The sequence below is a fragment of the Acytostelium subglobosum genome (assembly GCF_000787575.1).
Source record: "Acytostelium subglobosum LB1 DNA, scaffold: scaffold8, whole genome shotgun sequence".
In the NCBI taxonomy this organism is placed as follows: Eukaryota; Evosea; class Eumycetozoa; order Acytosteliales; family Acytosteliaceae; genus Acytostelium; species Acytostelium subglobosum.
The window spans coordinates 66,402-94,099 of NW_012236525.1; the positions used below are offsets into that span (position 1 = coordinate 66,402).

The 27,698-nt window shown below is 43.8% G+C and overlaps 10 protein-coding genes across 10 annotated transcripts; 3 read left to right on the forward strand and 7 right to left on the reverse strand.

The window, feature by feature from the left end:
• Positions 1-58: 58 nt before the first annotated feature.
• Positions 59-1,978, reverse strand: SAMD00019534_044160 (hypothetical protein; the record flags this gene model as incomplete). The annotated part of the gene is made up of 2 exons (XM_012899906.1): positions 59-129; positions 196-1,978. The coding sequence occupies 2 exons, from the start codon at positions 1,976-1,978 to the stop codon at positions 59-61; spliced, it is 1,854 nt and encodes a 617-aa protein (XP_012755360.1).
• Positions 1,979-2,228: 250 nt separating this feature from the next.
• SAMD00019534_044170 (hypothetical protein) lies at positions 2,229-5,189 on the reverse strand (the record flags this gene model as incomplete). The annotated part of the gene is made up of 4 exons (XM_012899907.1): positions 2,229-4,284; positions 4,361-4,561; positions 4,619-4,736; positions 4,826-5,189. The coding sequence occupies 4 exons, from the start codon at positions 5,187-5,189 to the stop codon at positions 2,229-2,231; spliced, it is 2,739 nt and encodes a 912-aa protein (XP_012755361.1).
• A 764-nt stretch (positions 5,190-5,953) lies between these two features.
• Positions 5,954-8,959, reverse strand: SAMD00019534_044180 (hypothetical protein; the record flags this gene model as incomplete). Its single annotated transcript, XM_012899908.1, has 2 exons — positions 5,954-7,594; positions 7,664-8,959. The coding sequence occupies 2 exons, from the start codon at positions 8,957-8,959 to the stop codon at positions 5,954-5,956; spliced, it is 2,937 nt and encodes a 978-aa protein (XP_012755362.1).
• Positions 8,960-10,273: 1,314 nt separating this feature from the next.
• SAMD00019534_044190 (hypothetical protein) lies at positions 10,274-12,351 on the reverse strand (the record flags this gene model as incomplete). Its single annotated transcript, XM_012899909.1, has 2 exons — positions 10,274-12,226; positions 12,331-12,351. The coding sequence occupies 2 exons, from the start codon at positions 12,349-12,351 to the stop codon at positions 10,274-10,276; spliced, it is 1,974 nt and encodes a 657-aa protein (XP_012755363.1).
• A 4,019-nt stretch (positions 12,352-16,370) lies between these two features.
• SAMD00019534_044200 (hypothetical protein) lies at positions 16,371-18,690 on the forward strand (the record flags this gene model as incomplete). Its single annotated transcript, XM_012899910.1, has 6 exons — positions 16,371-16,767; positions 16,836-17,844; positions 17,918-18,048; positions 18,121-18,251; positions 18,337-18,457; positions 18,521-18,690. The coding sequence occupies 6 exons, from the start codon at positions 16,371-16,373 to the stop codon at positions 18,688-18,690; spliced, it is 1,959 nt and encodes a 652-aa protein (XP_012755364.1).
• Positions 18,691-18,887: 197 nt separating this feature from the next.
• Positions 18,888-20,519, reverse strand: SAMD00019534_044210 (hypothetical protein; the record flags this gene model as incomplete). The annotated part of the gene is made up of 1 exon (XM_012899911.1): positions 18,888-20,519. The coding sequence occupies one exon, from the start codon at positions 20,517-20,519 to the stop codon at positions 18,888-18,890; it is 1,632 nt and encodes a 543-aa protein (XP_012755365.1).
• Positions 20,520-22,219: 1,700 nt separating this feature from the next.
• SAMD00019534_044220 (hypothetical protein) lies at positions 22,220-22,766 on the reverse strand (the record flags this gene model as incomplete). The annotated part of the gene is made up of 3 exons (XM_012899912.1): positions 22,220-22,268; positions 22,337-22,525; positions 22,594-22,766. The coding sequence occupies 3 exons, from the start codon at positions 22,764-22,766 to the stop codon at positions 22,220-22,222; spliced, it is 411 nt and encodes a 136-aa protein (XP_012755366.1).
• Positions 22,767-23,556: 790 nt separating this feature from the next.
• Positions 23,557-24,558, forward strand: SAMD00019534_044230 (hypothetical protein; the record flags this gene model as incomplete). The annotated part of the gene is made up of 1 exon (XM_012899913.1): positions 23,557-24,558. One exon carries the CDS (start codon positions 23,557-23,559, stop codon positions 24,556-24,558), a length of 1,002 nt encoding a protein of 333 aa, XP_012755367.1.
• Positions 24,559-24,916: 358 nt separating this feature from the next.
• On the forward strand, positions 24,917-25,583 carry SAMD00019534_044240 (hypothetical protein; the record flags this gene model as incomplete). Its single annotated transcript, XM_012899914.1, has 2 exons — positions 24,917-25,416; positions 25,481-25,583. The coding sequence occupies 2 exons, from the start codon at positions 24,917-24,919 to the stop codon at positions 25,581-25,583; spliced, it is 603 nt and encodes a 200-aa protein (XP_012755368.1).
• Positions 25,584-26,439: 856 nt separating this feature from the next.
• Positions 26,440-27,516, reverse strand: SAMD00019534_044250 (hypothetical protein; the record flags this gene model as incomplete). The annotated part of the gene is made up of 3 exons (XM_012899915.1): positions 26,440-27,126; positions 27,206-27,249; positions 27,369-27,516. Coding segments are annotated over 3 exons (879 nt in total), but the record flags the coding sequence as incomplete, so codon positions are not given.
• Between the last annotated feature and the right edge of the window lie 182 nt (positions 27,517-27,698).

Genomic DNA, 27,698 nt, shown 5'->3' on the forward strand with positions numbered 1-27,698 from the left:
ATCATCCAACAATATCGAGATATTGGATGAAGTATTAGTATCCAGCATGTCCATGGAATCATACCATTCCATCCATCCCTCGCCTCACCTCGCTGTTACCAAACCTGGTAAACTTTGTTGGTGAAACAGCTAATTTATATATTTATTAATTTTTGATGTAGTGGTGTTTAATCAATGATTAGAGTCTTGTGTTACTCTTCAAACAGTCCAGCATCATATCCTGTAGTTTGATCTGATATACTAGATGTGGAATGTCATTGGGACTGAAGCGTATGGTTGTGGACAATGATGGAAACATCCACTGAATATTGTTTGGGTTGAACCCTGATGATGTTTCCAATCCATCCAGAGCAACAACCTCTTGAGTTTGGTTGAAGTATTTCAACCTCTTTTGCTTCTTAGCTCTTCTTTTCTCCTTCTTTCTCTTCTTTGATGACAATGATTGGTCATCATCCTGATCCTCATCATCTGATATTATCGGTTGGTTAATTTCCAGATCGAGTTCTGATGTGGCTGCCACTGATGTATCTATGTCATCATCATCCGATTTGTGTGAGCTATATAGTATTGAGTGTTGCTTGAAGAAGGTCTCCAATTGATCCAAAGACAATGTAGGTATTATCCTCTTTAGAATGAAATAGTATTGGAATGACTCCAATAGGATGAATCGAATGGATGCTTTGGTACTATTGGATACTGAGTTGTTCTTGATTGTCAAGTATGATTGTCTGAGAAGTGACTCTGACTCTGCTGTATCTGTCTTGAGCAATGAGTTCAATTCATCCATCCACTGATTACATGACTTCTCAAGCTTGTCGAATGCGCCGTGTTGTACTGTTCCCTCATCATCATCATCCTGCTTCATGAACAGACGATTCATTAACTTGTTGATATTGGTCAATGTGATTGAGTTGTACAACAACAGATGTTCCAATGAATCCCAATTGCAAGATATTACCAGACAGCTTAACAAATGTGTACTCATGTCCAGATTGCGAGATGGAAGCTTTAGAGTGTATGAGTCAATGGCTCGTTGTCGAATGAGTCCTTGACAGTAATCCAATAAGTCGCTTGATGTCATGAGCTTGAGAACTGTGAATGGGACATCGCTGCTCTCGAATAGTACACCAAGTGCATCGTCGATCTGATCTTCAATTGAGCGATCTCTGCCCTCCAAGAGCAGGTCGTATAGATCTTCGACAAAGAACATCGCGTCGACCACTAGGAATGAGCCATCCATCATTGCCTCCCTGCCATAATCTTGCCAGAAGCGACGATCATTGAGGAAGTTCTTCATTGTTGCCTGAACATCGAGTTGAAGCAACATCTCTCGCTTTTGTGCTGCCACTGGTGGAGGGACGGGACTTTTGCGCCACACCAATCGATGCCATACTTTGTCACGATTAGCAAACATGTATCGCTCCAATGCCAATGCACCATACTTGTTCTTGCCATCGTAGTGAAAGTGTTGGAACCAGAGATTGACTCGCTGCTCACTTGCTTGAAAGAAGTCAATGATCCACTGACAGTCTTGATCGAAGCGATTGCGCACAAGTAGTCTAGCCATCTCCTTTGGGAATCGTTCGCTGAGATATACTAGCACCTGTTTGATAAAGTCGTCTGCAGCATTGGTGGCGACGTCATTCTTGTGTCGGTCTGATGATTGATCGTGTCTGTGGCGTCTGCTTGAGAGAGCCATGCGGAAGTTTGACCAGAATAACTTCTTCATCTTTGTCTGGCGCACATCAGGCGCAACGACATCAGCCAGTGACATCAATGTATTGTACAGTGTGAGCTTCAGTTCGTTTGTGAGGGAGTTGTTGTTGTTGTTCCCAAAGAGTGATGACTTTAGAGCGCTCTCCAAGCCATCTAACATAGACATCCTCCATTTCAACACTTGACCATCATCATCTACATTATTGTTGTTGTTGCTGTTGTTGGTACTTGGTATGACGTTGAGCAAGAGGCCATTACTCATCATCATTGATGTGCATGTATCTGAGACTGAGCTTGTGTTTGATTGATTGATCAGTGGGCAGAAAATAAACAAAGTTATCGCTTTGGTAATTGAGTTGGAGATGACTAATTGTCATAATTCTATCAATCAATCAGGATTATATACTATACACGATCACTGTTGTGTGTCCAAACAACAACAGTGATCAAACAACCTTAGGTTTATTATTATAATCGCCAATCTTTAACTCTTGCCTTCCCAACCAACAACCTTATCGTTCGCTTAGTAGGACAGACAGGAGGATGATCAGGAGGATAACGACAAAGCTAAAGATTATCACAGTGGCAGCAACCACCGAACGTCTGTTGGGGAGTAATCGGTTCTTCCTCTTGTTGATCCACAATGGTGACAGAACATCCTCCGAGGAGCTGTCCACTGAGATCTCTTGTATCGATGAGCCTGGCGATCCTGTATGTACACTGCTGCCGCTGCTGCTACTGCTACTGCTGCTGCTGGCGGCCTCGTCGTGGATGTTGATGGAGATGTCTCCGCCATTGGACGACGACGCCATCAATGAGTCGGGTTGATTGTTTGCCGTGAGTATGCTGTCGACAAAGGACAACTGCGAGTTCCTGCGTGTGGCGCGCTCGAGACGAATGACCTCGAGCTTCTTGATCTCGTTCTCCAGCTTCTTGATTTCGTTCTCAATCTTGTTGTGCTCGGCCATGAGTGTCTCGACGACGGACTTTTTCGAGATGACAATGTCCTGGTTGGTCTTGATGTTGAGTGACAGTCGCAAATATGTCCACACAATGATATCGATCGCAGCCTCTGACATGGGCTCCGATAGCACTCTGATCTCCTGTTTCAATGTCCCCAAACAACGCTCCAAGTAATGTAGTCTGTTCCTCGACTTTTGATATTCGGTCATTTCAAAGTTCTCAAGTTCCTCCAATATACTGTTACCATTGTTGTTGATTAGGTCATTTTGTAGCTCATTAACATTGATGCTGTTGTTACTGCTGTTGCTGCCGCCAATGCTGCTGCTTCCTCCATTGCCACCATTGTTCTCCATCACCACAATCTCGGGTGCGGCATGAGGTTGGGAGGCCTGTTCGCCGCCTGGAGGTACTACGAATGAACTGATCTCCATGTTGCACTCGAGAAGACTCTCCAAGTTGACACCAATGTTGTTAAGATGCTCCATCTCTTGTCGCTTCATGTCCTTCTCCTTGCGCATGAACTTGATTCGACGCTCCTTCCTCGCACGATTGTTCTTGATGATCTCCTTGGTCTGAATGATGATTGAAAGTGAGAGCGCAAGGAACATGCGCTGATCAGTTTGCTCGGCCGCCTGCAACATCTGCTCAAACTCGACGTAGATGGCGCGTTGCTCCTCCACAATATTCTGCTCGAAGCGCTGCACAGAGGCGGCGGCGTGACGAATCACCGACGTGACAAATGGATGAGCCACATCGAGGTTGGACTGCAACAAGACGCCAATCTCCTTGGCCATGCGTCGCTTGGCCAGTTCCTCGAGGAAAGTGATGTCATCGCCAGGCATGGGCACCAGCTCGATCGTCGGTGAGTACTTCAGGTCAATGTCTGTCGACTGCATTGAGGAGCGCACAAAGTGAAGCAAGAGGTGGTGCTGCTTGGTGGCCACCCAGTACCAGGCCAGGCCGCGCCTCAGCTCAGCAATGTTGGTCTGGTCCTCTGGTGATATTGTGAAGCCGCCATTGATCTGCTGGCCAATCTGATGGCAGTACTTGTGTATCTTGTTCTTCATGATGCGGTCCGTGTTGGGGTACTCGTCAAAGTTGGAGAGGTAGGCGATCTCCTTGTTGACGGGCGTCGTGATCTTGTTCATCTCCTCGTCGAGGTACTTGGAGTGCACGTCATCAAAGAACTCGCACAGGTAGCGCTCGCACATTGTCGTGGCCATCGAGTACAGCGGGTACTTGAGGGGCGAGCGCGCCTCCTTCTGGTGCTGCACCAGATCAAACTCGAACGGGCGATTGCCAAAGTTGATGCTGAACTTGTCGCCGTAGGATATGGTGCCGATCGTGGCGTACAGTCTGTTGATGCTGAGCGATGGCGTCGTCTTGCCAATCAGCACGCCATTCTTTGTGAAGAAGATATGCTTGTTGATAAAGTCGATTCCACAGCCTGCCGTATCATTACACTCCCATGGATCGCTGATCTCCTTGCCCATCACTGGGTTGGGGTACATGCCACCGTCGCCTCCATGATAGCTGACTGCACTCTTCAACACCTGCTTCTTATCATTCGTCTCACAAGATGTAGAGTAGCCTATAAATACATTCCTGTTCGTTTGTTTGATTGATTGATTGAGTGAGTGATTCATCATGATCATTCAGTGTCGCGCGAGACTGTACTTACTGGTCGACACCAGCTGCGATGAGGGTGATCTCAAAGTAGGCATAGTTGAAGTTGCCGTAGGGTAGTGGCGCAACCTTTTTGCGCGACTGGATGAAGAGGGTGGAGTCAGGCTTGGACCTGCGCGTGTTGAGTATGGTGATGGGCGCGTAACGATTGGCATAGGGATGGCTATGCAATCTAGCCTGTTGTAATCTATCCAATCTGTCATCGTATTGTATATCAAAGTTGTTGATCGTTATCTTCTTTGTATGCACATACTTGAGAGACGACTCATCGCTCAAATACAAAGGCGTGAAGCACATCTCACTCAATGTCCTATACATTCCAATATACTCTCTTCGCCAATCAACAGAGTCTCTTAATATATTATTGATGTCTGTTTGATTGATTGATTGATTGATTGATGGGGATGGATGTTAGCGAACGCATGAGACTGACTTTGTTAACGTCCAACTCTGAACATACTCTTGCTGATTCGAAAGTCCTTTATACATAGATGTTGCCAAAGGGACTTGCTCTTGGCCAGTTGATGAAAGTGCCGTGAGATTGGTGATATGTTGGAGCAGATATCACTTGATTCAAAGTTCTTCATGACAACTTCTAGCACTTCATTAGGCAGTGCATATATGAATGGTGGCTGTGTATCTGTCAATGTTGTTGTCAATGTAGTCGATGTGGAGGGCACTATTGAATCATCAACAAGTTCAAAACCTGCAGCAGCTGACAATGGAACATTCATTCCTTGTTGTGACAACATGCTGGTCAAAGGCTTTGCTGCTTTAAGACCCTGCATTATATCCAATCGATGTTCATCGAATATTGACGACATGTCTCTGTATCTCTGTATCTCTGTATCTATATATGTCGTTCACAATATCTTGTTTGCTTGATGCTACTAACTTCAAGCAAGTTGAAGAATGAAATGAACTTGACTGACTTATGTATATGAATGAATATGAATATGTATATGTATAAATATGATCGGTATGTGATGTTGTTGGGACACACAACTAGAGGTGAGTGAGTTATAAGAAGATGAAGTAGGGGGTGTTATTACACGGTTATGTATGTGTGTGTGTGTGTGTTCGATGGGATTGATGGTCAGTTGAGAAACGATCTTTAGATGGGGTGGACAACAACAATGTTCTAGATGCGCGCTAATGTTTGTTGTTGAAATTAAGTTAATAATGATGAAGATGATAATGATGATGAAGTATCACATGTACAATAAATATAAATATAAATATATATATACAAACTATATACAATGAATGAATGATTAACAGAACAGTACAAACAATGATGTTGATGAACATAAATGTATTAGCCACACAACATAACAAATACGATATCATCATGGGGCCAATGTGCAAGGATTCAAGGTCCTTCCTACTTTGGTGGCCCACCCATTTTTTGAAACTCAGTGTTGTTGGCACAGGATGGATGGATGGTGCCAACAAGTCCCAATTTGTACCCCATTTTGGCGATTCGATCGACTCACCAAGGTATCCCTTCATTCATCCAATCCTTCCATCCAAGTTCCAAGCGTACAACTATTGTACATACATACATACATACATACATAATGATGGTTTATTCTTCATCCACACCACTAACAATTCCATTATTGTCATCGTCTACTTGTGATACTAGAGGTGCACCATCGGTAGCTGCAACTGCAGAAGATACTGTCGAGGCAGAAGATGAAGAGGCGGAAGTGTTGTCACCAGCCTTCACAGCGGTGTCGTCGATAAAGTCTTCTTCACGCTCGAGATCATCGGATTTGTAATGGAAGTTGGCCACCACGTTGTTGGTCTGCGGGTTGTGTTGCAGCGAGATGATAAACTGCGAGTACGGATGGAAGATGTAGCTGGCGTACTTCTTGGCCTGCCGCTCGTTCTTGTCCTGCACGCCCGTGCTCAGCTTGAACTTGACCTCACCATTGAAGCGCGAGTAGAACTTGATCGGATAGTCCACCAGCGGCTTGGGGCGCTCGGTCGACGAGATGATCTTCTCGTCGTAGCTGAACAGGTACTTGTCAAAGTAGGGCGACTCGTTCCAGGACTGCGGCGAGAAGGGCAGCGCCGAGAGGATGCGCTTGACCGCCTGCGTCTCGCCGCCGTAGCGCGCATTGATCACGGCCATCTTTTGCTTGAGCAGGTGCTCGCGCACGTAGATGTTGTTGGAACACGTGCTGCGGAACTTGATGAGGCCGGACGGACAGCTGCACGCCCTAAAGTGCTCGCAGAACTGCTCAAACGTCTTGGCAAACTCCTTGTTGCTGTTCTCGTACACGCCAATCACCTCGGTCGTGTGCAGATTGTAGACGACAAAGTAGCTGATCTGGTTGCAGTAGTCGGTGAGGCGGCCGAGCAGCCCGTCGATGGGGCCGTACTTGATCAGCAGGTGTGAGGCGTCCAGCGACTGCATCTTCCACATCACCAGGTTGCAATACTGTGGGAACAGTGAGTAGTACATGCTCAGTGCCTTCCTTGGTTCGTCGGCCATCAACGCCTTCTTGAACATGTAGCTTAGGAATCGTTGTTTGATGCCACACACTGTGCTGATTGGTAGCGAGTGATTGGCCAGTGACAAATCAAGTGATGATAAATTGCTTGGTTGATTGTTTGTTGTTGTTGTCATTGTTGTTGCTGTTGTTGCTGCTGGTGCTGCTGGTGCTGTCGTAGTCGCGGTCGTCGTAGTCGTCGTATTCGTAGTTGTGACTGGCGTGGGTTCGGGAGGGGCTACAACATTGTGCCGCCTCGACGTGTGATCTTTGGCGAATGGTGTGATCTTGGACAGATCAGAGGTGGCGTGTTTGCCACCTCCAGCTCCAACTCCTCTAGATATGAATGATTGTTCGATATGCTGGTACGTGTCGAGCTCCAACTGATCATCTTCGTTGCAGTGTGGCCCAATGTGACGGATATTTACAAATGACGAGCCTTTGATCTGGAAGATGTGGATGGTCTGGTACTGCAGACTGAGCACAATGAAGAAGTCTTGGTACAGGTAGACGCCCGAGTGATGGGCTAGATGTATCACGTCCTTCTTGAACGTTCGTCTATCACACACCTGACCATCTTCAATCCGGACCAGATAGAAAGACACATCGTCGGGGTTTGGAAGATTGATCGAATGTGCTGGCGACTGTCTAATCGTCGACTGCTCCTCGGCCAGTGTAAGGGGAGTCGTTGTATTGTTGGCCGATTGTCCACATGATGCAAGTATGAACTAGCGATGGAGTGAAGAGTTAGTTAATGCGCGCGCACCTCATGTGAGCCCACGCGTTGAGAGACTTACATATTTGCCACAGGTTGTTGTTAGGGAGAAGTCTTTGCAAAGGAACTCGTTGAATGGTGGGATGGCACGCTGGTATATTGGACGGAAGTAGGTGCTGAATGTTCGGTCAATCTTGGCACGCTGGGTCTTGGTGACGCCAACAGGGTACTTGGGCGACGCGCCAAGGAATCGATACAGATGGATCTCCTTGAGGTCCTTGGAGAAGCATAGCAGGCGTTCGCCATCACTCGTAAACTTCTTTATCGTGCACAGAGGTGTCTCGATGTTGTACACGGTCTTGTCGGGCACGACATTGAGGTAGAACTTGCGCGACTGCAGCGAGTTTGTGCCGGGGCGCGGACAGCGAATCTCGCGCTGCAGCAACTGGTTCGGCAGGCTATGCTCCGAGAGCTGCAGCTGTTGCTTGTGCTGGTGATTGTGAAACACCTGGTCCAGGTCCGCCTGGATATGTGTGCGCTTCAGACTGTTCCTGCGTTTGAGATTCAGTTGGAGTGGAGCAGCATTGCTGTTGTTGACAAGGGATGTGTTCGTCGAAGAGGTTGTTGTAGTTGAAGTCGTGGACGTGGTTGTCGTCGATGTGGTGTCAGTCTCTGTGCTCGTCGGATCATCATGTCGATAGAGAATATGATGGTGTTGTGATGGAGGTGAGCCAATGTTCACGGTCACCGTTTGCGAGGATGACGCCAGTTGCTCCTCATCGCCAGATGACGACATAGGCTGTGAGCATGGTGTTGATGGGTCGCTTGGCAATGGCACAGAAGTCGATGAGCAATCCAGGGGAGGCCTACTCGCACTTTGATTCGAACGGTCATTGATCGACGATGATGATGAAGATGTTGTTGTTGTTGATGTTGTTGATGTTGTTGACTCGGTTGTGCTATTGTTATTATTTAAATTAATGTTTGTGTTTTGTTGTACAAGGCGTTGTCGCTGTCTCTGTAGTTGCTGTTGATGTAGCTGTTGTAGCAGGGGTTGTTGTGGGGCATAGTTACTGCCACTCTGACTCTGATTGATGCTGCTGCCGCTGTTCCTCTGGCTGTTGCTTGAAGGGTCACTAAGCGATGGTGGACATACGCCACCGCTGTTATCGACAAGGTTGCTGCTGCTGCTTACGCCTCCGCTGCTGCCTAGGTTGCCCGGGCCACCTCCAACAGCGACGGGGATGCCCGCTGTGGAGGAGGAGAGAAACAGAGCTGGTGGCGTCGGCAGTGATGGTGTGAACATTGGTGCAGGTGATCCCAAGAGGAAGCAGGGCGACGGCGATAGAGGTGGTGATATCGTCGATTGTGACTCCATCGCGCAATATCTTGCTTGTTCGATATTATGTTGTTTTAAAAGTACAATTGGTACTCTATGTGAAATCAATGAATGATTGATTGATGTATGATTGAATGTACGATTGATTGCTTCTTCCTGGAAGTTATATCGCAATTGTTGTTGTTGATGTTGCTGCTGCTGTTGCTGCTGTGTACAAGACTTGAGTTGAGGTTGTGCTGCTGTTGGACTTCATCAAAACAGTATCCTCAAAGCTAGTTGAGCACTACTATTTGTAGTAGACTATGCTTTTCTTTCTCTTGTTGCTGTCGTCTCAACGGATACTTGAGTTTGAATTGAATGAGCAAGTTAGTGAATGAGCAAATGTCTGTCTTCTTCTTTCTCTCTCTCTATCTCTCTGTCTCTCTCTCTATCTCTGTCTATCTCTGTCTCTTTATGTCTCTCCTCACTCACTCACTCACTGCTACTTTGTGCGAGTAAGATATATTGTAATGTGAATTGAATGAAGATGAGTGAGTTGAGGTAAGCTGAGGTAAGGTGAGGTGAGGTGATGTGATATAGACCGAGAGCATGTGAAATTTACTTCAAGGTATATCTCTCACTCACACTCACTCACCATTCATTTGTTGTTGTTGTTTGTGTTTGTTGTTGTTATAATTATTGAGTGTGATAACTCACTCACTCTCACTCACTCACTCTCACTCACTCGACCTAAGTAACTCAACTTACATATGTATTTCCGATGTACGTTGAATGATGTTATCAAATACAAGTGACAACAAGTAATGTAATGAATGGGATGGATGAAGCACGTGCGTCAATTCACTTCTTGTTGTTGTTGTTGTATGACTAACTAACTAATATTATTAATATGTTTTGTGTGAGACAGATAGATAGAGATTAAGAATAGAGATTGGGGTGAAGAATGATAGTGATTTCACTTTGTTGACTGGGAGGACCTCTAACAAAATTTAGAAATGTCCAAAAAGGGGAATAGAGGTGGAGCTGGGAGCACCCGATTTGGTCAACAAACAACTCTTTGACTGACTGTGGAAAGACCATGGTCTCTGTTCATTCAGTCAGTCGTTGTTCATGTTTAAAAAGACAGAGGCTAGGTTCAAAGAAGAAGCTCTAGAGGGTCTCCGAGAGCGGCGAGATTGAAAAGAGAGAACGAAATCATTTGTTTGAATCTATCTCTTTTAATTATTAGAATGATTGTTTGATTGATTGTCGTGTGTAGATGAATCAGTGAGTTAGTCAATGAGTGAGAGTACAACTCCAAGTAAATGGATTTAATATATTATATATATTATATATATATCAATCAAATATTATTTATCCATCGCTGGATTGATTGTTTTGTTGATGATGTTGATGTTGATATTGTTGTTGTTGTTGTAGTTGTTGTTCGTCGTCATTATTATCTTGGTCCTCTTCTGAAGTGCCCTCTTGGTCAACCTCGTCGCCTTCATTGTCGTCTTCATTGTCGTCATAAGAGGATGTACTCTGGCTTAGATATCCCCTTCCATTGATACCACAATTTTGTTGTTGTTGTTGTTGGAGTTGATGCTGATATAGCATTCCCATGGGCTTGAATGATATTGGTATTGTTGTCGTTGATGATGATAATGGCGTGTTGGTATTGGTGTTTGTGGTTGTTGTTGTAGTAGTCGTAGTAGTACTAGTAGTACTAGTTGTACTTGTAGTCGGTGATTGATTGTCCTCGTCAACGACCTCATCTTCATCGCTGGAGGAAGTTAAATGCTGTCGGTGGTGGCTGGTGTTCGACCCGCCAACCTTTGGCTTGTACTGGAACAAACCGCGTCGTTGCAGTTTGCCTCGCTTGGCCTTGAACCAATTTCGGATCTTGGTTTCGGACACGCGTAGAGTCTGTGCCATTTCTTTGACCTTGGCGCCGCTCGGATACGACTCCAAGTTGAATTGCTCCTCCAGCATTGTGACCTCGCGCGGCATGAACTTCTGCGAGGGGTTCTGCTTGTACTGGAACTCGCCCTTTTGCACCATATTCTCGCGCTTGTGTTTGAACCAACGCGACACCTGTTCCATGTTCACCTTATAGTTGAGCACTTTGACTATCTCAATTTTGTCCTCCTTGTTCGGATATTGTTGGCGCGCAAACATTGAGTCCAACATGTCCTTCTCGCGCTGGCTCGGTCGCCACCTACTCTTGCGATCCATCGTCGTCTGTTGAATAGGTTGATGTTGGTGAGTTGTCTGGTGGGCGTCTGTCTGGACTGGCGTCAGCCTGTGGAGTGGTGACGTATACGTAGGCTGGAACATTGCTTGAAGCTGACCATGTTGTTCAATATTCATCAAAGTTCGATTGTGATCGGCGCCATCTGGGATAAATTGGTCTCCGGTGGGGCTTCCGACTCGTGACAAGGGCAACTCGGTTGAAGTGGGACCTGGTGGTTTCTTTGCGCTACGCTCCTGTGATGACTTGCTGCTCGAGGTAATGGCTTGTTGATGGCGCGTTGGCATGGTGGAGAGTCCGCCGCCACCACCGCCAGGGAGAAATGGACCGGTGGACAACACTTGGAAAGGGTTGGTCGGATATCCCAAGGGTGAAAGGAGACCTGTGTTATCAATCGAAGGACGGCTACTATTCAGACTCTGATGGTGAAGGTGTTGGTGATGTGGATTGAATGCTGGTTGATTGGAGAAGGACTGTTGTTGTGGCTGTTGTGTTGCGCCTAGGTAGAAGTTGTGAGACCCAATATATGAGGGTGGTGTGGGTGAGTCCGACGACGGAAGCAGCCCATGCTGATGCGGTTGCTGCTGCTGGGGTGCGCCAGGGATCTCTTGTGAAATGCTATTATTGGAGGAAGGTGCGAATTGATATGGATTGGTTCCGGTAAACTGCGTGCCAGGATAGGTAAAATATTGTTGTTGTTGTTGTTGATGTTGCGCCTGTTGTTGGTTATGTTGTTGATGTTGTTGTTGCTGTTGGTGGGAGGAGGAGTCTGATTTATGGCCTCCAGAAGTTGAAAATGATGTCGGATGTTGATGTAGCGGTGATAGCGGTGATTGATTGTGAAGGAGGTGGTGATGATGAGTCGTCGTCGGTATTGTTTGTTGTCTCTGTTGTTGCTGTTGATGTTGATGTGAGTCGGTATATATTTGATGGAGTGAGCTTGGATATGGATGGAAATGTTGAGATGATTGTGTTGATGAAGTTGTTGACATTGTACCAGGTCCACCATCATTATTACCACTGCCCTTTGGCATCCCTCTCGTTTCCTTTAACTGATCATATTTAGTTGCTACCTATATAATTAATTAATTAAATAATTAATGATTGATTGATTGAGGTGATGGATAGAGTTGGTAAGCGACTGTCACTAGAATATATAGGTTTGAGATTGACTTACATTCTGGAATGGAGTGGTCATGGTTCCAATAATGTAGAGAGCAATGAGATCGAGGTCGATCAATAATATATGTCATGTAAAGGGATGGAGGAGGGATTGATTGATGGCTCGAATGTTGTCCGTCTGGTTGGTTGTCTGGATGATTGAGGGCTTAATAAAGGCCACGGATTAGCTAACTGATTAATTATTGATTGATTGATTAGTTGATCGATTGTGGAGTGATGGAATTAATCCCTTGTGTTCAATATATTGATGGAGAGGGTTCGTGTTGGAATTATGCGATCATGTGCAACCTCTGATCAGAGTTAAATTGAAGTGGTAGTGAAGGGGATCACACCAGGAGGTGACTGACTAACTGGCTAATTGATTGATTTTAGGGGAGGGATTGAGCACGGTAATGCGTTAGCGAGTGAATGAGTGGCTGTTTGAGTGTTGGTTGAGGACTGTACTGTCTGGGCAAGAAATTTAAGATTGACTGTAAGTGACTGAGTGAATGAATGAGTGATTGATTGATTTAATGAGAGTGAATGAAGGAGTGGGTGAGGGAGTGAATGAGTGATGGAGTAGATTAATGTAAGAGAGAGAAAGAGATAGAGTTATTTGGTATTGTTGTTGGAATGCCAAGTCAACCGTTGGTTGGTCCGAACTTACGGACATGTGGGTTTAGAGGCGCGATGGAGGAGGTGGAGGTGGTAATGGTAAGGGTATCACCCAACAACACGTAACATATACACACTGCCCTGCACTGACTGACTGACATAAAACAACAACATGTACATGGATAGATGGGGACACACTTGATCGTGTGAAACCAAATGGGTCCACTTGACCGGCCAAGGGGTAGAGTTAAAGTATGTGCTTTGTTGTCGAGCTGAGGCGAGGTCCAGGGCGAGGCCGGCACTCTCTCAAACATGTATGATCACGCGATCCAATCCATACAATGAGAGTGCATAATAAATAATTATTATTATTATTAATGTATAAATATTATATTATGTAGAGGTGCTGATGATTGATCAATCATCAGTGAATGTTACTGTTGATCTTTGAATGTAGTGCTGGTTGATCAATCAATCCAAGGTAGTGGGTGAGAGTGAGCGTGTTTGTGTCGTGGCCCCTGCAGGCCACCTTAAACAATGGAAATTAGCCACTTAGTACACGTGCGTGAATTAATAAATAAATCCATTCAATGTCTCTACCATTAGAGATTCGGGGAGGATCACATTAAAGTCGCCCGCGTGCCCGGCCGGCCAAATATTTGATGATGTTGTTGTTGTTGTTGTTGTTGTTTGATCGGCGGAGGAGGCGGTGCGGTTTTACTCCAAATAATAATTAATCACACTACTTAACGACGTCCTAAAATGGAATGCAAAGGCTCTATTTGCCCGCTATGCACGTGCCCCAGTTGGATACCACGCTTTACGAATGAACGTGTGTGTACCTTTGCAAAGTCCACTCCATTGGACCAATGGTCTAAACAACAACAACAATCAAGTCACATTGCGACAATTCCATAGAGATTAACATCTATGTTGTTATGTGCTAGAATGAGTGATATTGGGTGTGTTCATTGATTCATTGGTTCACACAACATTGAATGACTGAACGAGCAAACACATCATTTACCCCTCACTAGAGTTGTGAGTAAAGTATGAACATGAATGAGCAATAAAGTATGATGTTTGAAAGCGTTATACCATTGTTGTAATATTATAAAGATATAAATATATTATTAATATTATTATTATTAATATTATTATTATTAATAATTATTAATTAAGGTGGATACAGTATTGTTGGACAAAAAGATGTTGATAGATAGTGATGATTACGAAATTGACCAGGTCAACGACATGTTATGAATGAGCAAGGTGGATGAACAAATGAATGAACAATGTTGAAGATTGAAGAATGTATGATTGAATGAAAGATTGAAGAATGAATGAATGAATGAATGATTGATACAGAAGAGGATATTGATGATGTTGATGATGACTGTTGTATAAATACCTGTTCAATTATATCTGATTTTCTGTCTGATTGGAGTCAAATGGGTAGATTACTTAATGATAGAGGGCAAAGGCCTAACCTGACCCTTACCTGATCGCAAATATATATCCTTGAGGATCTTGAGGAAGGGCAATGAAGGACAGGACAGTTGAGACCTGCAGTATTGGAGGTGAGGAAGTTGAATGACTGAATGAATGAATGAATGAGTTGAAAGAATGAATGAATGAATGATTGATGATAATGAATGATACCATTGGATAGGAAGAGTCCTTAATAATTCAAGTCAACTTGATTAAATGCTCAATGGTAACCGAGGGGGCATCATATCTATCATTCAATCCTATCTGAATGAGTTACTGATAAGCATCTTCTACTTTCACGTGAACGCAGCACCAATAACATCAACAGGCAAGCAAGAGCAAGTAAGCAAGCAAACAAACAAGGCCCAGTCAGTGGCCAAACTAAAGGCGGACACGCCTTGTACATCATGTTTAGTAGTAGTCGTAGATTATGCACATCCCCCAATGTGCCCAGTACTTACGTACGTTCATACCCAAAGACAAGGACATGCATATAAGTTGGGGGGTCTCTCTGTTGCGTCGCCTCACGGATAAGGCCTTAAAGATATTTCAACTCATGGCCTTGTCTCCTTGGGAGGATGCGTGGTTATCCTACGAAAATGTAAAGGTTGTGGATGGACTTAGGATACTCAGTAGACTCCGGAACTAACGATAACCGCCATTGTGAGTACAGGTGACCTTGTTTTAAAATATTATTAATAGTACGATGAATGTATTTGATTGGCAAAGCAGGGGCAGTCACTGCCAACAGTCACTGCCAACAGCAACAACAACAGGAGCAACAACAACAACAACAACACAACCACGCGTACCCGTGGATGTTTGAAAGTGTCTCAACAGGAATGCAAGGGTCCTCCTGTCCATAAATAGGAAGATGGCCCTTTTGAAAAAGTTCTTGGTCAAAAGTTGACCGCGGTCCTTGTGTGTGGGGATGCATTCAAGGATGGATGGATGTTGGGGGGATAGGTTTGATGGAGAACAACAAAGACACTACTTACTTGATCGTCGTATTGGGTGGTCATTGGACTGTTCGGGCAAAGAAAGGATAAAGTATACCGGTGTAAACAGATGTTGTTTGTGCCAACGTTGCCACTTCGTCTTAGTTTCACGGACTCCACAAACCACGAAGTGATAATAATCAACTTGACGACATCTTGTTTGATGAGAAGATCCGATCCAACCCAGCACTGAATCTTCTTTGCCATCTTATGGCGGCGTATCTAAACTTACCTACTTTTTCAAATGAACCTATGCTTACACGCATGACCAATCTCGGGACAGTCTAGATCACATCTGATGTGATCCCCTTATTATGATTTGTATTAGTTTGCTTGTACAAGTCAATAAGATATTTTGAATCCTAATGACAACATCGAAACTTACTTCATGAAGTTCTTGAATCATAGTCGTTCATCCATTCATCGATACATTCATTCATTATTCATTCGTTCAATCATTCGTTCATTGTTTTGTTGTTGTTTGTCCATCAACAATTGGTCCAGAACTATGTAACCGTCCATGTCAACATTCAAGAAGAGTGATAGAGTATGTATTTCTTCGAACTGTAGTTCAATGTGACCATTCTGCAGATAGATAGAGAGTGGGTGAATGAATGAAAGAGTCGTCCGATTAGATCTGATGCAGTCGTGTCTCGAGTATTGAGCGTGTGTGTTTGTTGGCAAAAGGATACCCTGGGATTGAGAAAAACCTGGGTGTCTAAGGATGGAGAGAGGGGGTGATAAATTAGTCGTGACTAATAATAAACGAGGTCAAAGGAAGGTAGACGACACGCATCACACTCTGTTGTTATGTTGTTGTTGTATTTACGATAACATTCGCATCACACACACTTCATTCATTCAATCATTCATTCTATATTTATATACATATATTTATATTTATATACTTATAACTATATATTTATATATTTTGAACATCAAACAAACAAACATGACATCAACAAAACAACAAGTCCCTTCAACATCAACATCTACAACTGCATTGACGACGACGACATCAACGACACAAGTACAATCTCAACATCATGCTAATGTGTATTATTCATTCATTTCGAGATTCTTGGATAATGAGATACCAACAGTGAATGCAAACTTTAAGGAGTTCTTGATACAGGATGGCGTGATTCAGATGTTGATGTCGTTCATAACGTTGAACTTCCCACCAGGTGTCACTCGTGTTCAGAACGTAGAGACTACCAACTGGACCACTACATCGTCGTCGGCAGAAGTCCCTCCCGAGGTGCTCAAGTCATACAAAGTCATGAATCTCTTTGTTCATCCCACACCGCCACTCATCTCCCTGGCCAAGGATCGTCTGCCCATCATCTGTAAGTAGTCTATGATGACGATGGATGATGTTGGTGATGACGAACTGACCATCTTCATTCACACACAGTGTCATCACTCTTTGAGATATTCAATTATAACAACAATAGCAATGGCAATGGAACCAATGGTACATCGACATCGACAACGACCACAAGCACTTCTTCAACATCGTCAACATCATCATCTTTGTCGACATCAGCGTCATCACATCATAGAATAGAGGATCCAGCTGGAAACATACATCACTTTGCCAAGGTGATACTGTGTCTATTCAATCAGTTCACATACGACACGGTGAATGCATTGGCCGAGATCTATTCACCAGCACAGCGATCATACTTCCAGATACTGGTGGAGAACCTGCGACATCCACCCATCAAGGACATGCTGCTGGCCATCTCAAAGAGAGCCGCACGCAAGATGTCCGAGTACCAGACGACCAATCCTCTGGACACCAAGAAGATCCAGAAGGGTTTGACCAAGTCCAAGTTCTTCAACATGCTCGTCGCTCATTTTGCTCAGCCCACGCGACCAGTCGATGTGGACACTGGATTCATCGACCTGGAAGGCTGCGCAGAGTTTATGATTCGTTGCGTGGAGGAGCTCAACATCCACGGCCCAGACATTGGCCTGCCGTTCTGTCATCTCCAGAACAAGGAGTTTGCTGATACGCTCGGCAAGATCGTGGCCAATGAGGGCGGCAAGAAATACGCTTTTGAGCATCGCCATCTCGCCATGAATGTCATCGCCGGCATGATACGCAAGTCGAACGAATTTTCCAGCCAGCCTGGCAATCAGCACCAGGCCGAGAAGGATTCAATCTTCTCATCGTCTGGCACCACATTGTGGGCAACCTATTTCAGCAACAACCAATTGCCCGCCCTGTGTCGTCTGCTTACCGACATGGGAAGCGATGAGAGTTTCAAGAAGACAATCACTTCATTCCGCGTCGACGCACTGGCCCTTCTGATAGACATGGTCAAAGTGCGCGCATCCTCCAAGAAGAAAGCTGCATCTCAATCACTCATTCCACCAGAGCTGTGGACTCTTTTAGTCGATTGGTTCTTCCAATTCCAGTATGTAGTAGTTGTGCACACAAGTCCCCGTTGGCGTCCAGACAATCAACTAACCAATCAATCAATCATTCAGCAATGTGTACCAATCCAAGTTCTACAACCTTATCATTGAGGTCTTCAATGAACATCATTTGCCATCGATCAAACAACTCTGCTCACATCTAAAGCGATTCATTCAATATTATACTACAGTCGATCAATCAGGTATGGAATCATCCATCCATCCATCCATCCATCCAATCAATGTTCTAACCACTCAATCACTCATGGATATAGACACCAAGGGAGTTGTACTGTTGATGCTCAACTTCATCAGACTGTCTGCTGACACTCATCAACCAAACAGTTATCTGCCAACCTTTTTGAAGGGCAGTGACGAATGGCAACAGTTCCGTCCTCAATTACTTGTATGTTGGAAATGATGATGTTGGATAGACATCGCATCACCAACAGTCCAACCTTACTCATTCATTCATTCTCATCATTACTTAGAACGATACATTGAAGCAATATCAGAGCAACATCAAAGGCAATGCTAATGCGGACGCCACTGTTGCTCAGAAGGACAACGCACTCAATCAATCATTTGCCGCCATCAACTTGGGCTCAGACTGTAAGAATCGATCAATCAATCTAATCAATCATTCCACTAACTCCCAATCAATCAATCAATTAGTTGCCGACTCGATAGGATTTGAGGACCCAGAGAAGAAGAAGAAGAAACCTAGCGCAGGAACAAAGGTCGTCGTGGACGAGTTGAACAATGAGCAGATGTCCAAGATAGAAGCAGAGTTGGTGGACGACGACGAAGACAAGAAGAAGAAGAAGAAGAATAAGAAGAAGTAATAATAATATATAGACAGTCAGTCAGCCATTGGAGAGAGGATGTCGTGTTGTCTGGTCTAACGAACGGACAAACGAACAAACATATGAATGAATGAATGGAAGGCAAGAAGGTAGGAAGTACAGTATACATATACATATACATATATATATTAGCGAGTTCTTTATTACATGTTGATGGGTAGATTGGACAATGTTCCCTAGAACAGCCCTTGCTTGGACAACGTGTTGGACATGAAGAGCGCTGGAAGGATCTCCTTGATATCCTTCAGATCGCAGGCCTTGGTGAGGAAGGGGTGTTCCAGCAGCTGTTCGGCCGTGGCGCGCTGCTGCGGATCGAACTGGATGCATCGGTGGACAAAATCGTAGACCTCGTCGGACCACTCTGCGTGCTCCTCGCGACTCAGCACCAGGCCCTCGGTGGCCGTCGTCACCATGGACTTTAGACGCGAGTTGTGGTTGGGCAGACGGCGCTTCAGCATCTCGACGACACACACACCAAAGCTCCAGATGTCGGCGGAGAAGGAATGCGGCCTGCCATGGATCTGCTCTGGCGGCATCCAGTAGGGCGAGCCACACATGTGTATGTCCTCCTTCTCGATGCTAAAGTCAATGGCCAGACCAAAGTCGATGATCTTGATGTCACCCTTCAAGCTGATCATGATGTTTGAGCTCTTGAGGTCGCGGTGGCAGATGTTATTGGCGTGCAGGTAGTGGATGCCGCGCAGTATCTCGCGCGCCACATACGCAATCTTGGACTCGCAGAATGTGAAGTTGTGGATGGCGTCGCTCAGAGTGCCACCCTCCAGGAACTCCATGATCATCCAGAGCTCGTCGTTGCGCTGGTAGCTGCAGATAAAGTCGGCGATGTTTGGGTGGCGACAGTACTTCATGAAGCTGATCTCGGTCAGGTTCATGCGCTTCTGCTTCAACGTCCTGTGTGGCATCTTCTTGAGTGCCACCATCTGTTTGTCGTTGGCACAGTGTGGATTCTTGTTCTTGGCGGCGTAGACACTTCCAAAGCCGCCGCGCGCTTCAAAGTCCAGGTTCTTGTATTGCTCCTTTGGATTGCCCTCGTTGAGGATGCGCTCGGTGGCGGTCTCCAGCTCCTCGGGGAACTTGAAGAAGACACCTGGCGACATGAATATGCGGCCAGAGTCGATGCGGCGCGTGTTCTCCGTGTAGATGAATGAGAATGATGATGGTCCTCCAGAGTTTGTGTTGGCCGACGTAACGATGACGCCTGGCGATTGGCTTCCGGCAGCATTGCGTGGTATGGACAGATTGTTCTTGGCGCGGCCACCTCCAGCCTCATCCTCCTCATCCGAAGATGAGTAGTTGGGCGAGTTTTGTGATGAGGCGCTCGATGTGACCACCACTGATGGCACCTGGTCCTTAACCATCTCCTTGAGCTGCGCGATCTGTTCAGGCTGCTCAACATACTTGTAGTAAATAAAGTCCTTGCGGCGCAAGAAATTGAGCACATGGACCACGATGGGGAAGTTGTCGTTGATCACCTCGTCCTTAATGCCGCTCTGTGTCAGCCACTTCCTATCGTACTTTTGCAGTCCCTTTAGGTTACTGATACATATTATAGTGGGCACTGGGTCTTCCTCCTCTGTCAGAGGCTCACAATTGCCGTCATTATTCTTCTTGCCGCTCCTAGGTGATGATGAACCAGTTGGCGAGATACTTCCGACCGAGTTACGTTTTGACTTCCTCGATGGCACGATCACCTTTTGTTCACTGTCCACCAACTCATCATTAGCATCTGCATCATCCAAATGCTGTCTATCCTTATTCTTCTTAAATATGTTTGAGAAGAACTTCATTCTTCTTCTTCTTCTTCTTCTTCCTCCTCTTTATATCTCTATGTTCTTCTGTATCTATCTAGTTATGACTTTCGCTTTATCTGTTCTGTCCGACGGTCTCTCTATGTGTTTCTCTTCTCTATCTTCTATTATTTGTTTGTTTGATACACAAGTACAAGTTAAGTTAGTTTGATTAACTATCTAGGTTGTGCGTTTGATTGAATGATCGCAGGAGTGATGGGTGACGTGGGTGTTGGGGTGATCAATAGTCGAAAGGGGTAGAGATAGTTTGAATTGATAGATGGAGTTGAGAAGTGTCATGGGTTTTGAAACAAGATCTGGGGGCATGCCCCTGTGAGTGACGTCACATTCTTGTTCAAGCTTTGATCAGGACCCTGATCAAATGAACACCCCCTTTACACAAGTTCCAAAAAGTGTATTACCTGAATAAGAATAGAAAGTTGAATTATAATATTCACTGTTTGGTTGATTGGCTTTGGAATTGGCTCAAGTGTGTTGACTAACTGACTATTATGTTGTTAGTTTCCACTCGCTGTCTATATATTATCAATTGTATTTATATATGTTGTAAATATTATTATTGTTATTGTTAGTTAAATCATTGTCTGTCATAATAATATTAAGTATGATTGGATTGAACGAGTGAGCGAGTGAGGATATGGTGATTGATTGATAAAGTGATGGGAGTGATGAGAGTGATGAGCAGGAACAACAGACGTAGTGTTTGTTATTGGTGATCACATAGAGGAGTGTGTTTGAGTGATGATGTTAATTGATTGATGGGCATACCAATTGAGGTGATAAGTAATAATTTAAATTATTATTCGTACCTGTTGTGATGGATGGCTGACTGACTGGATGATGATAGTGTTATTGTTGTTGTTGTTATTGTTGCATAGGAGTAATGTACTCATATTGGATTGATGGTGAGTGTGTGTGGATGGAGAATTGATTGATGGACACGCAATAAGAATATGGGAGTACGCGTGTAACATCAATAACTCCCAACAGTTGGTTAGTTAGTTAGATGGTTGGTGTTAATGACCATGAATTTTGAATGCAGAAGTATACGGTAATGGACACACATACATATAAATATATATACATACACCCATCGTTTATATATTTATTAATATATATGTCCACACAACCTCTAACACTCTATCATTACTTCTACATCATTACCATCCATCACCACATACCCCCTAACCTAAGGTTGATTGGATGGTGGTGTGGTGTCGGAGGGTGAGTGTGATTGATTAAGTTCAGTGTGTCAGTGAGTGATTGAGTGATTGAGTGATATGAGAGTGGGGATGGTTATAAATAGAAGTGTATGTATACTCTATCTGTATAATATATTAAATAATATAAGAGTGCTAATAGTGAAGTGAGTGAAGTTATTTCGTTTCATCAACTTCCATCCATCTATGCATCCATGAAGTTGAGTTGTTGTTGATGGTGAATGGATGGATTAATAGTAATATAATGCAATGAATGGAATGAATGGATATAATATTATATTGGTTTAATTAAATACTTGGCCATCATCATGATGGCCTTCGTTGGACAGCGTCAAAGGGTAGTCCGAACCCTTTTATTCGATTGAGTGTGATGAGGTTGATGTGTTTGGTTGGGTTTGGTTTGGTGTAATGTGTCAAGTTTGTCTATGTTGGACAAATGTGTATACAGTTGATTCTCTGTCAGTTGTCGGTCTGAGGTACTGGCCTCGACTCGGACCTGGCATCACAACTAAATGTTTGTTGTTGTTGTTGTTGTACATTCCTTTCTTCTTGTGTTGAGTTCAAGTTCATGTTTACAATGGACCCAAACAGTAGAGAGATGCAATGACCTTTCCTTTGATAAGAGTCTTTGGGAATGGAGTTGAAGTCTTTGAATTCAACTTGTCCTGCAAGTAAGCAACAGCGCCATTTGTTGGATAAAAGAATGAGTTGTTATCCTGCTCAATAACAGTTCTAACAATGATCTCATTTGGTCTCTTTGGGTTACTATATTGATTATAAGTATGTTGGTATATTGATTGATTGATTGAATGATTGAATAAGGTTATACATACATTAGAGTAACTTCATCACCAGACTTTACATTCTCAACAGAGTTGTCGACGAGCAACAGGTTGTTCTTGTCACGGTCCAAGACCAAAGAGATATTTAATTTATGCTTCAAGAACAATCCGATTGGGATTGGTGACAGCAACAATGTGAGTTTAATAATTCTAAGAGCGTTCATTTTATGTTATTATATTATTATTATTTATTACAAGTAAGTAATATTATTATTTGTATGTTTGATTGATTGATTAGTTAACGAAATACAACCCTGACCGGTCAGTATTTATTGCTTGCTCTACACTTTACACAGATTCATATCATTCATATCAATCATTCATTCATACAACACCATTGATTGTGATGATGGTGGGATAGCAAATTGCTCTGGAGAAGTAAGAAAAACAGGAAGAATCTTAAGGTTGGGTGTGTTTTACACTCACAAAAACCCATCACAATCAGAACTCTCCTTGGAACTTTTCAAAATGAAGTTGGGGTTTTGTGAATGGGTTGAGGGGTGTAATGTGATCATGGGTACACTTTTGAACACACCACTGTTTGATCAACTCAACAACTCAGAAAAAACTACCTATCGCGTGGTTGATCATCTAGATACTGTTTGAATGGTCGTTGCAATGTTCTCAAATATGCCCCGATATTGAAACTTCTCTTGACCTATCAAAGGTCTGGGCCAGACCAATCATTATCAGATTAGTTGATCAACTTTTGATTAGTGGGTGAGTGTAGTAAACGAACTACGGTTCATCACTTCATCACATATTCACTCACCTTCACTCAATCAATCACAGGTACTATCCCAACCATTCAATCAATCAATCATACTCAATCAAACAAAGATGGATACACTATCTGATCGAATTATAAGAGAGTTGTATAATGAATTGAATGATGATGTAGAGGTTGTATGTTTGGCATTGACATGCAAGAGGATGTATAGTTTGATGGATAGTATGCCAAAGTACTCATTGAAGAACATTGACAATGTTGATGATGTTGTGATGAGAGCTGGAGGCAATAACAATCTTCCACCAAATGCAATAATCACAATGAAGACTGCAATATGTGTAGATAAACTTGATGAACACAATCCATTATCATTGCAACTGGACGTCACTCGTGTCATCCTCACTGAAGCGTTCAGCGATGTCCTGCATGCCGACTCACTGCCACCATCACTCACCGCGCTATCAATAGAGTCCAACCCATTCTACAACATCACACTAAAGCCTGGCTGTCTCCCATCATCACTCACCTATCTCAACTGTGGCTTTAACTTCATCTCACCTCTACCAAGTCCATTGCCGCCCTCGCTCCTCCAGCTGAGCTTTGGCTACTGCTTCAACTGCCCCCTCCCACCCCTGCCCGACAGTCTTACAGCGCTCGCACTTGGCACTGCATTCAAACAACCCATCAACTCAGTGCCGTCATCACTGCGCATTCTCACCTTGGCCAACTTACTACAGACCAATCTATTCAAGACTGCGCCACCCTCGCTTGAGACACTTTGCATCGCTGATCCAACGACAATCACGGAGCACTGTCGAGACCGTCTGACCTGGCTGCCACCAACCAAACTCTCTACAATGGTCCTCAGACATGAATTGAAGACGTATACAACTGGCAGCAAGGCCAAGTGTTGGTCGTATCTCACTAGTGCAATGTATCATGCACCTAACGCGGACACGTTTGCCTACCAGCTAAAAGAGGAACGTCGAGTGGTCAGGGCGATTGCCAGGAAGTTGGGTAGCGAGGCCATCCTATTCGTGTACCTGGGGCAACTTGATCTACGATCACCAGAAACCGTGCGTCGAGTGTTCATCATGGCAACACCATGGGCTGAGCCTTACCATCACCAAGTGTTGGACCATCATGCCAATGCCAAACACACAGAGTCCTCTGTCAAGAAGAGTAGTGGAGTACTCGGCAAGATCAAATCACTCATCACCAAATGATATGATAAAGTTGTTCTTGTTATATTTGATCGATCGATTGATTGATTGATTGATCGACAGATGACCTGGAATCATTCCACCACTCACCCATCACACACTCGCTCACCCCTGGACTTCCAGGTTTCCCACCTTCACGACTGTCATGTGGAAGCCAAAACAGGTCACCTGATATCACCCACTCACTCAATCAATCAATCTTAATCAATCAATCAATCAATCAAGATAAAAAATCAAAGACACACAAAACACAATGTTAGATAGACTATCAGATATATTGATTAGAGTGCTGTACATAGAGTTGGCAGATGACTTGGATGTAGTGTGTCTGGGACTGACGTGTAAGCGAACGTTTAAAGTAATGAACGAGTTTGGATCGATGCAATCTACACTTGGCTCAAGTTCAAACCAGTGTGATCACTATTATCCAATGATCAGATTACTTAAATGGAATGAAGTATATCGAGTTGAATTCTACTTGGATGAAGAGCATCCCATCCCACCTGACGCGAAGAGTCTAATTATCTCGGCAAACTTCAAGGGAGAGATCAGAGCCGACTTGATACCAGAAACCCTCACCACCCTCTACGTCGACTCCTCTCCAAGATACATCAAACCCAGCATCCTTTTCCCAACACCCGAAGTTGTGATGAAGGGTACGCCTGCCAGCATGCCCAATCCCATGCCTCCATCACTCACGAGACTGATTGTCGGCGACTTCTTTGATGGACCACTGCCCCCACTCCCCGCCAGCATCACCCATCTGATACTTGGCGAGCGATTTACTCAACGCAAAGTCCAACTTCCATCAAGTCTCACCAGTCTCACATTGGCAACATTCAATCAGATCAAATGCATCAAGTATGTGCCGGCCAGTCTCGAGACTGTCTCCATCACAACAATACCAAACCCCAATGATGTGAAGTATTACAATGACATTCAAGTGGCAGAGTGGTGGACCATGGTCACTTCAGACGCGCAGCACGAAGACACAATCACAAGAGTCAGGTGTAAACTGCGCCGAGTAATACTGGCGCCAGAGATCCAATTATTCATGGACAAGTACCCGGCGACAATCAAACATGTTATGAGGATCATTCCCAATGTCGACTCATACATACTTCTATTCGAGCGCACTGGATGTGACATTGCAGGGATGTTCAGACGATTGGACACCAACACATCACTACTCATAAAATATAAGAAAGTTGTCCATTCTTACAACAATGTAACCAAACAACTATTCATCATCAGTCACTCAAATGTACCATCACACCCAAGCAAAAAAGGTATACTTAACAAGATCATGTTAAGTCTTGGGCGATCATAATGGACATATCTCTACCTGGAATGACTCCGTCGTCATGTGCCTAGGAGGGTCAAGTGATCATCATCATTGGTCATTCAATGAGGTAATCCACCAATCAGACAATGGCGATTACAGTGTTACAAAGGTGATCGAACTGATCAAACTCAAGCACTTGAGTGGACAATTGTCTGCAAAGGACATATTGTTGACCAAATTGGAACATTTATTAATCACTCGATCACTGGAACTATTCCATTCACCTGATCGATCAATAAAATCAAAGTGATTGCTCATAGAGCGAAAGAGTAGCAATCCATCAAACAATCAATCATTCATCAATGATGTCATCAATAAAACATTTAATTAATCAAAACTCACTATTCCATTCAATTACTCTTTGACTTATTTGATCACTCGATAATTATTTTATTTGGTATCGGAATAGTTCCAGTTCTTGTCGAGTGTGATTCAGAGACTGATCACCCGATGACTTGACACTGGAACTATTCAAATATATGAATCAATGATGATATTTTAGAATATAATGTTTAATCAATATCTATACAACTTGGTTATGCTTGTGTTGATTGTGTGATGTTTTGGCGACCATCGACAAGGAACATAAACTTGCGTTGCTCCTCAGTTGGTAGTTGGAAGGGATACTTGATGTTGTACTCCTTGTCATCAGCCTCCCATTGTTGTACGAATGGCAGCTCACGCACAGTGGCCAACCATCTGACTACATGTGGGAACTCCTCCGCGGTGAACTCGGGCACATAGTTGAATATACGCACCCAAGGGAAGATGCTGGCATCGGCAACAGAGAAATCATTGCCTGCGACAAACTTGCGATGCTCAAGTGTGTTGTTGAGGACGTGGAACAGACGACGCAGCTCGTTGTGGAACCTGGTGATGGGGTACTCCAGCTTGTCCTTGGCGTAGTTGGCAAAGTGGAACCAGTTGCCAAAGTTTGGACCCAAGTTGGCCATTTGCCAGAATAGCCAGTTGAGGACCTCGGTGTGCTCACGGGTCTGAGTCAGCGCATTGGGTACGAACTTGCCGTGTTTGGTGGCGAGGTAGAGTAGGATATTGCCACTCTCAAACACAGTTATTGGTTCGCCCTGTACATCATGATCAACAATTGCAGGTAACTTTGAGTTTGGATTGATCTTTACAAATTCTGGACGATACTGATCACCAGCTCTCCAATTAACATGATGATAATTAAAGTCCAAGTTCAAGGCCTTCAAAATAAGGAATACCTATATATATATATTAAATATGATGTTAGTTTGGATTGAATATTAATAATAATAAATAATTAATATCTATTAAATATACCTTTGCAACATTTGGTGAGTTTGATCCATAAAAGTCTATCTTGGCTGACATATTTTAAATATTAATATATTATTTGATTGTATAAAAATTGATTGTAATTGATTGATTAGTTTGATTGAATATTTGTTTGTTGGAAATAATAATAATGGATGGATATTTATACATTCGTAATTGTGTTCCAAAAATGATCGGTTGACACTAAAAATCTGACAGTGTTCCATAATGGAATGGAACAACCACGTCCGTTCAAATCTAGAGTATCTCAATGTCGTTCGACGTTCTATGACCAAATCAGTTGTCATCGTGATCATCACTACAATGCACACAGATAGTGATTAAGTAATGAATCGATCAGTATGAATGAATGTATCAAAGATGATCTATTTACCTTCCTTCATAATATCTTTCATCAAGTCTACTGACTGAGGGTCACGCATCTGAGTGATGTAAGTGATATCACATCTTGCATGTATGATCGCAATTGTCAATCATA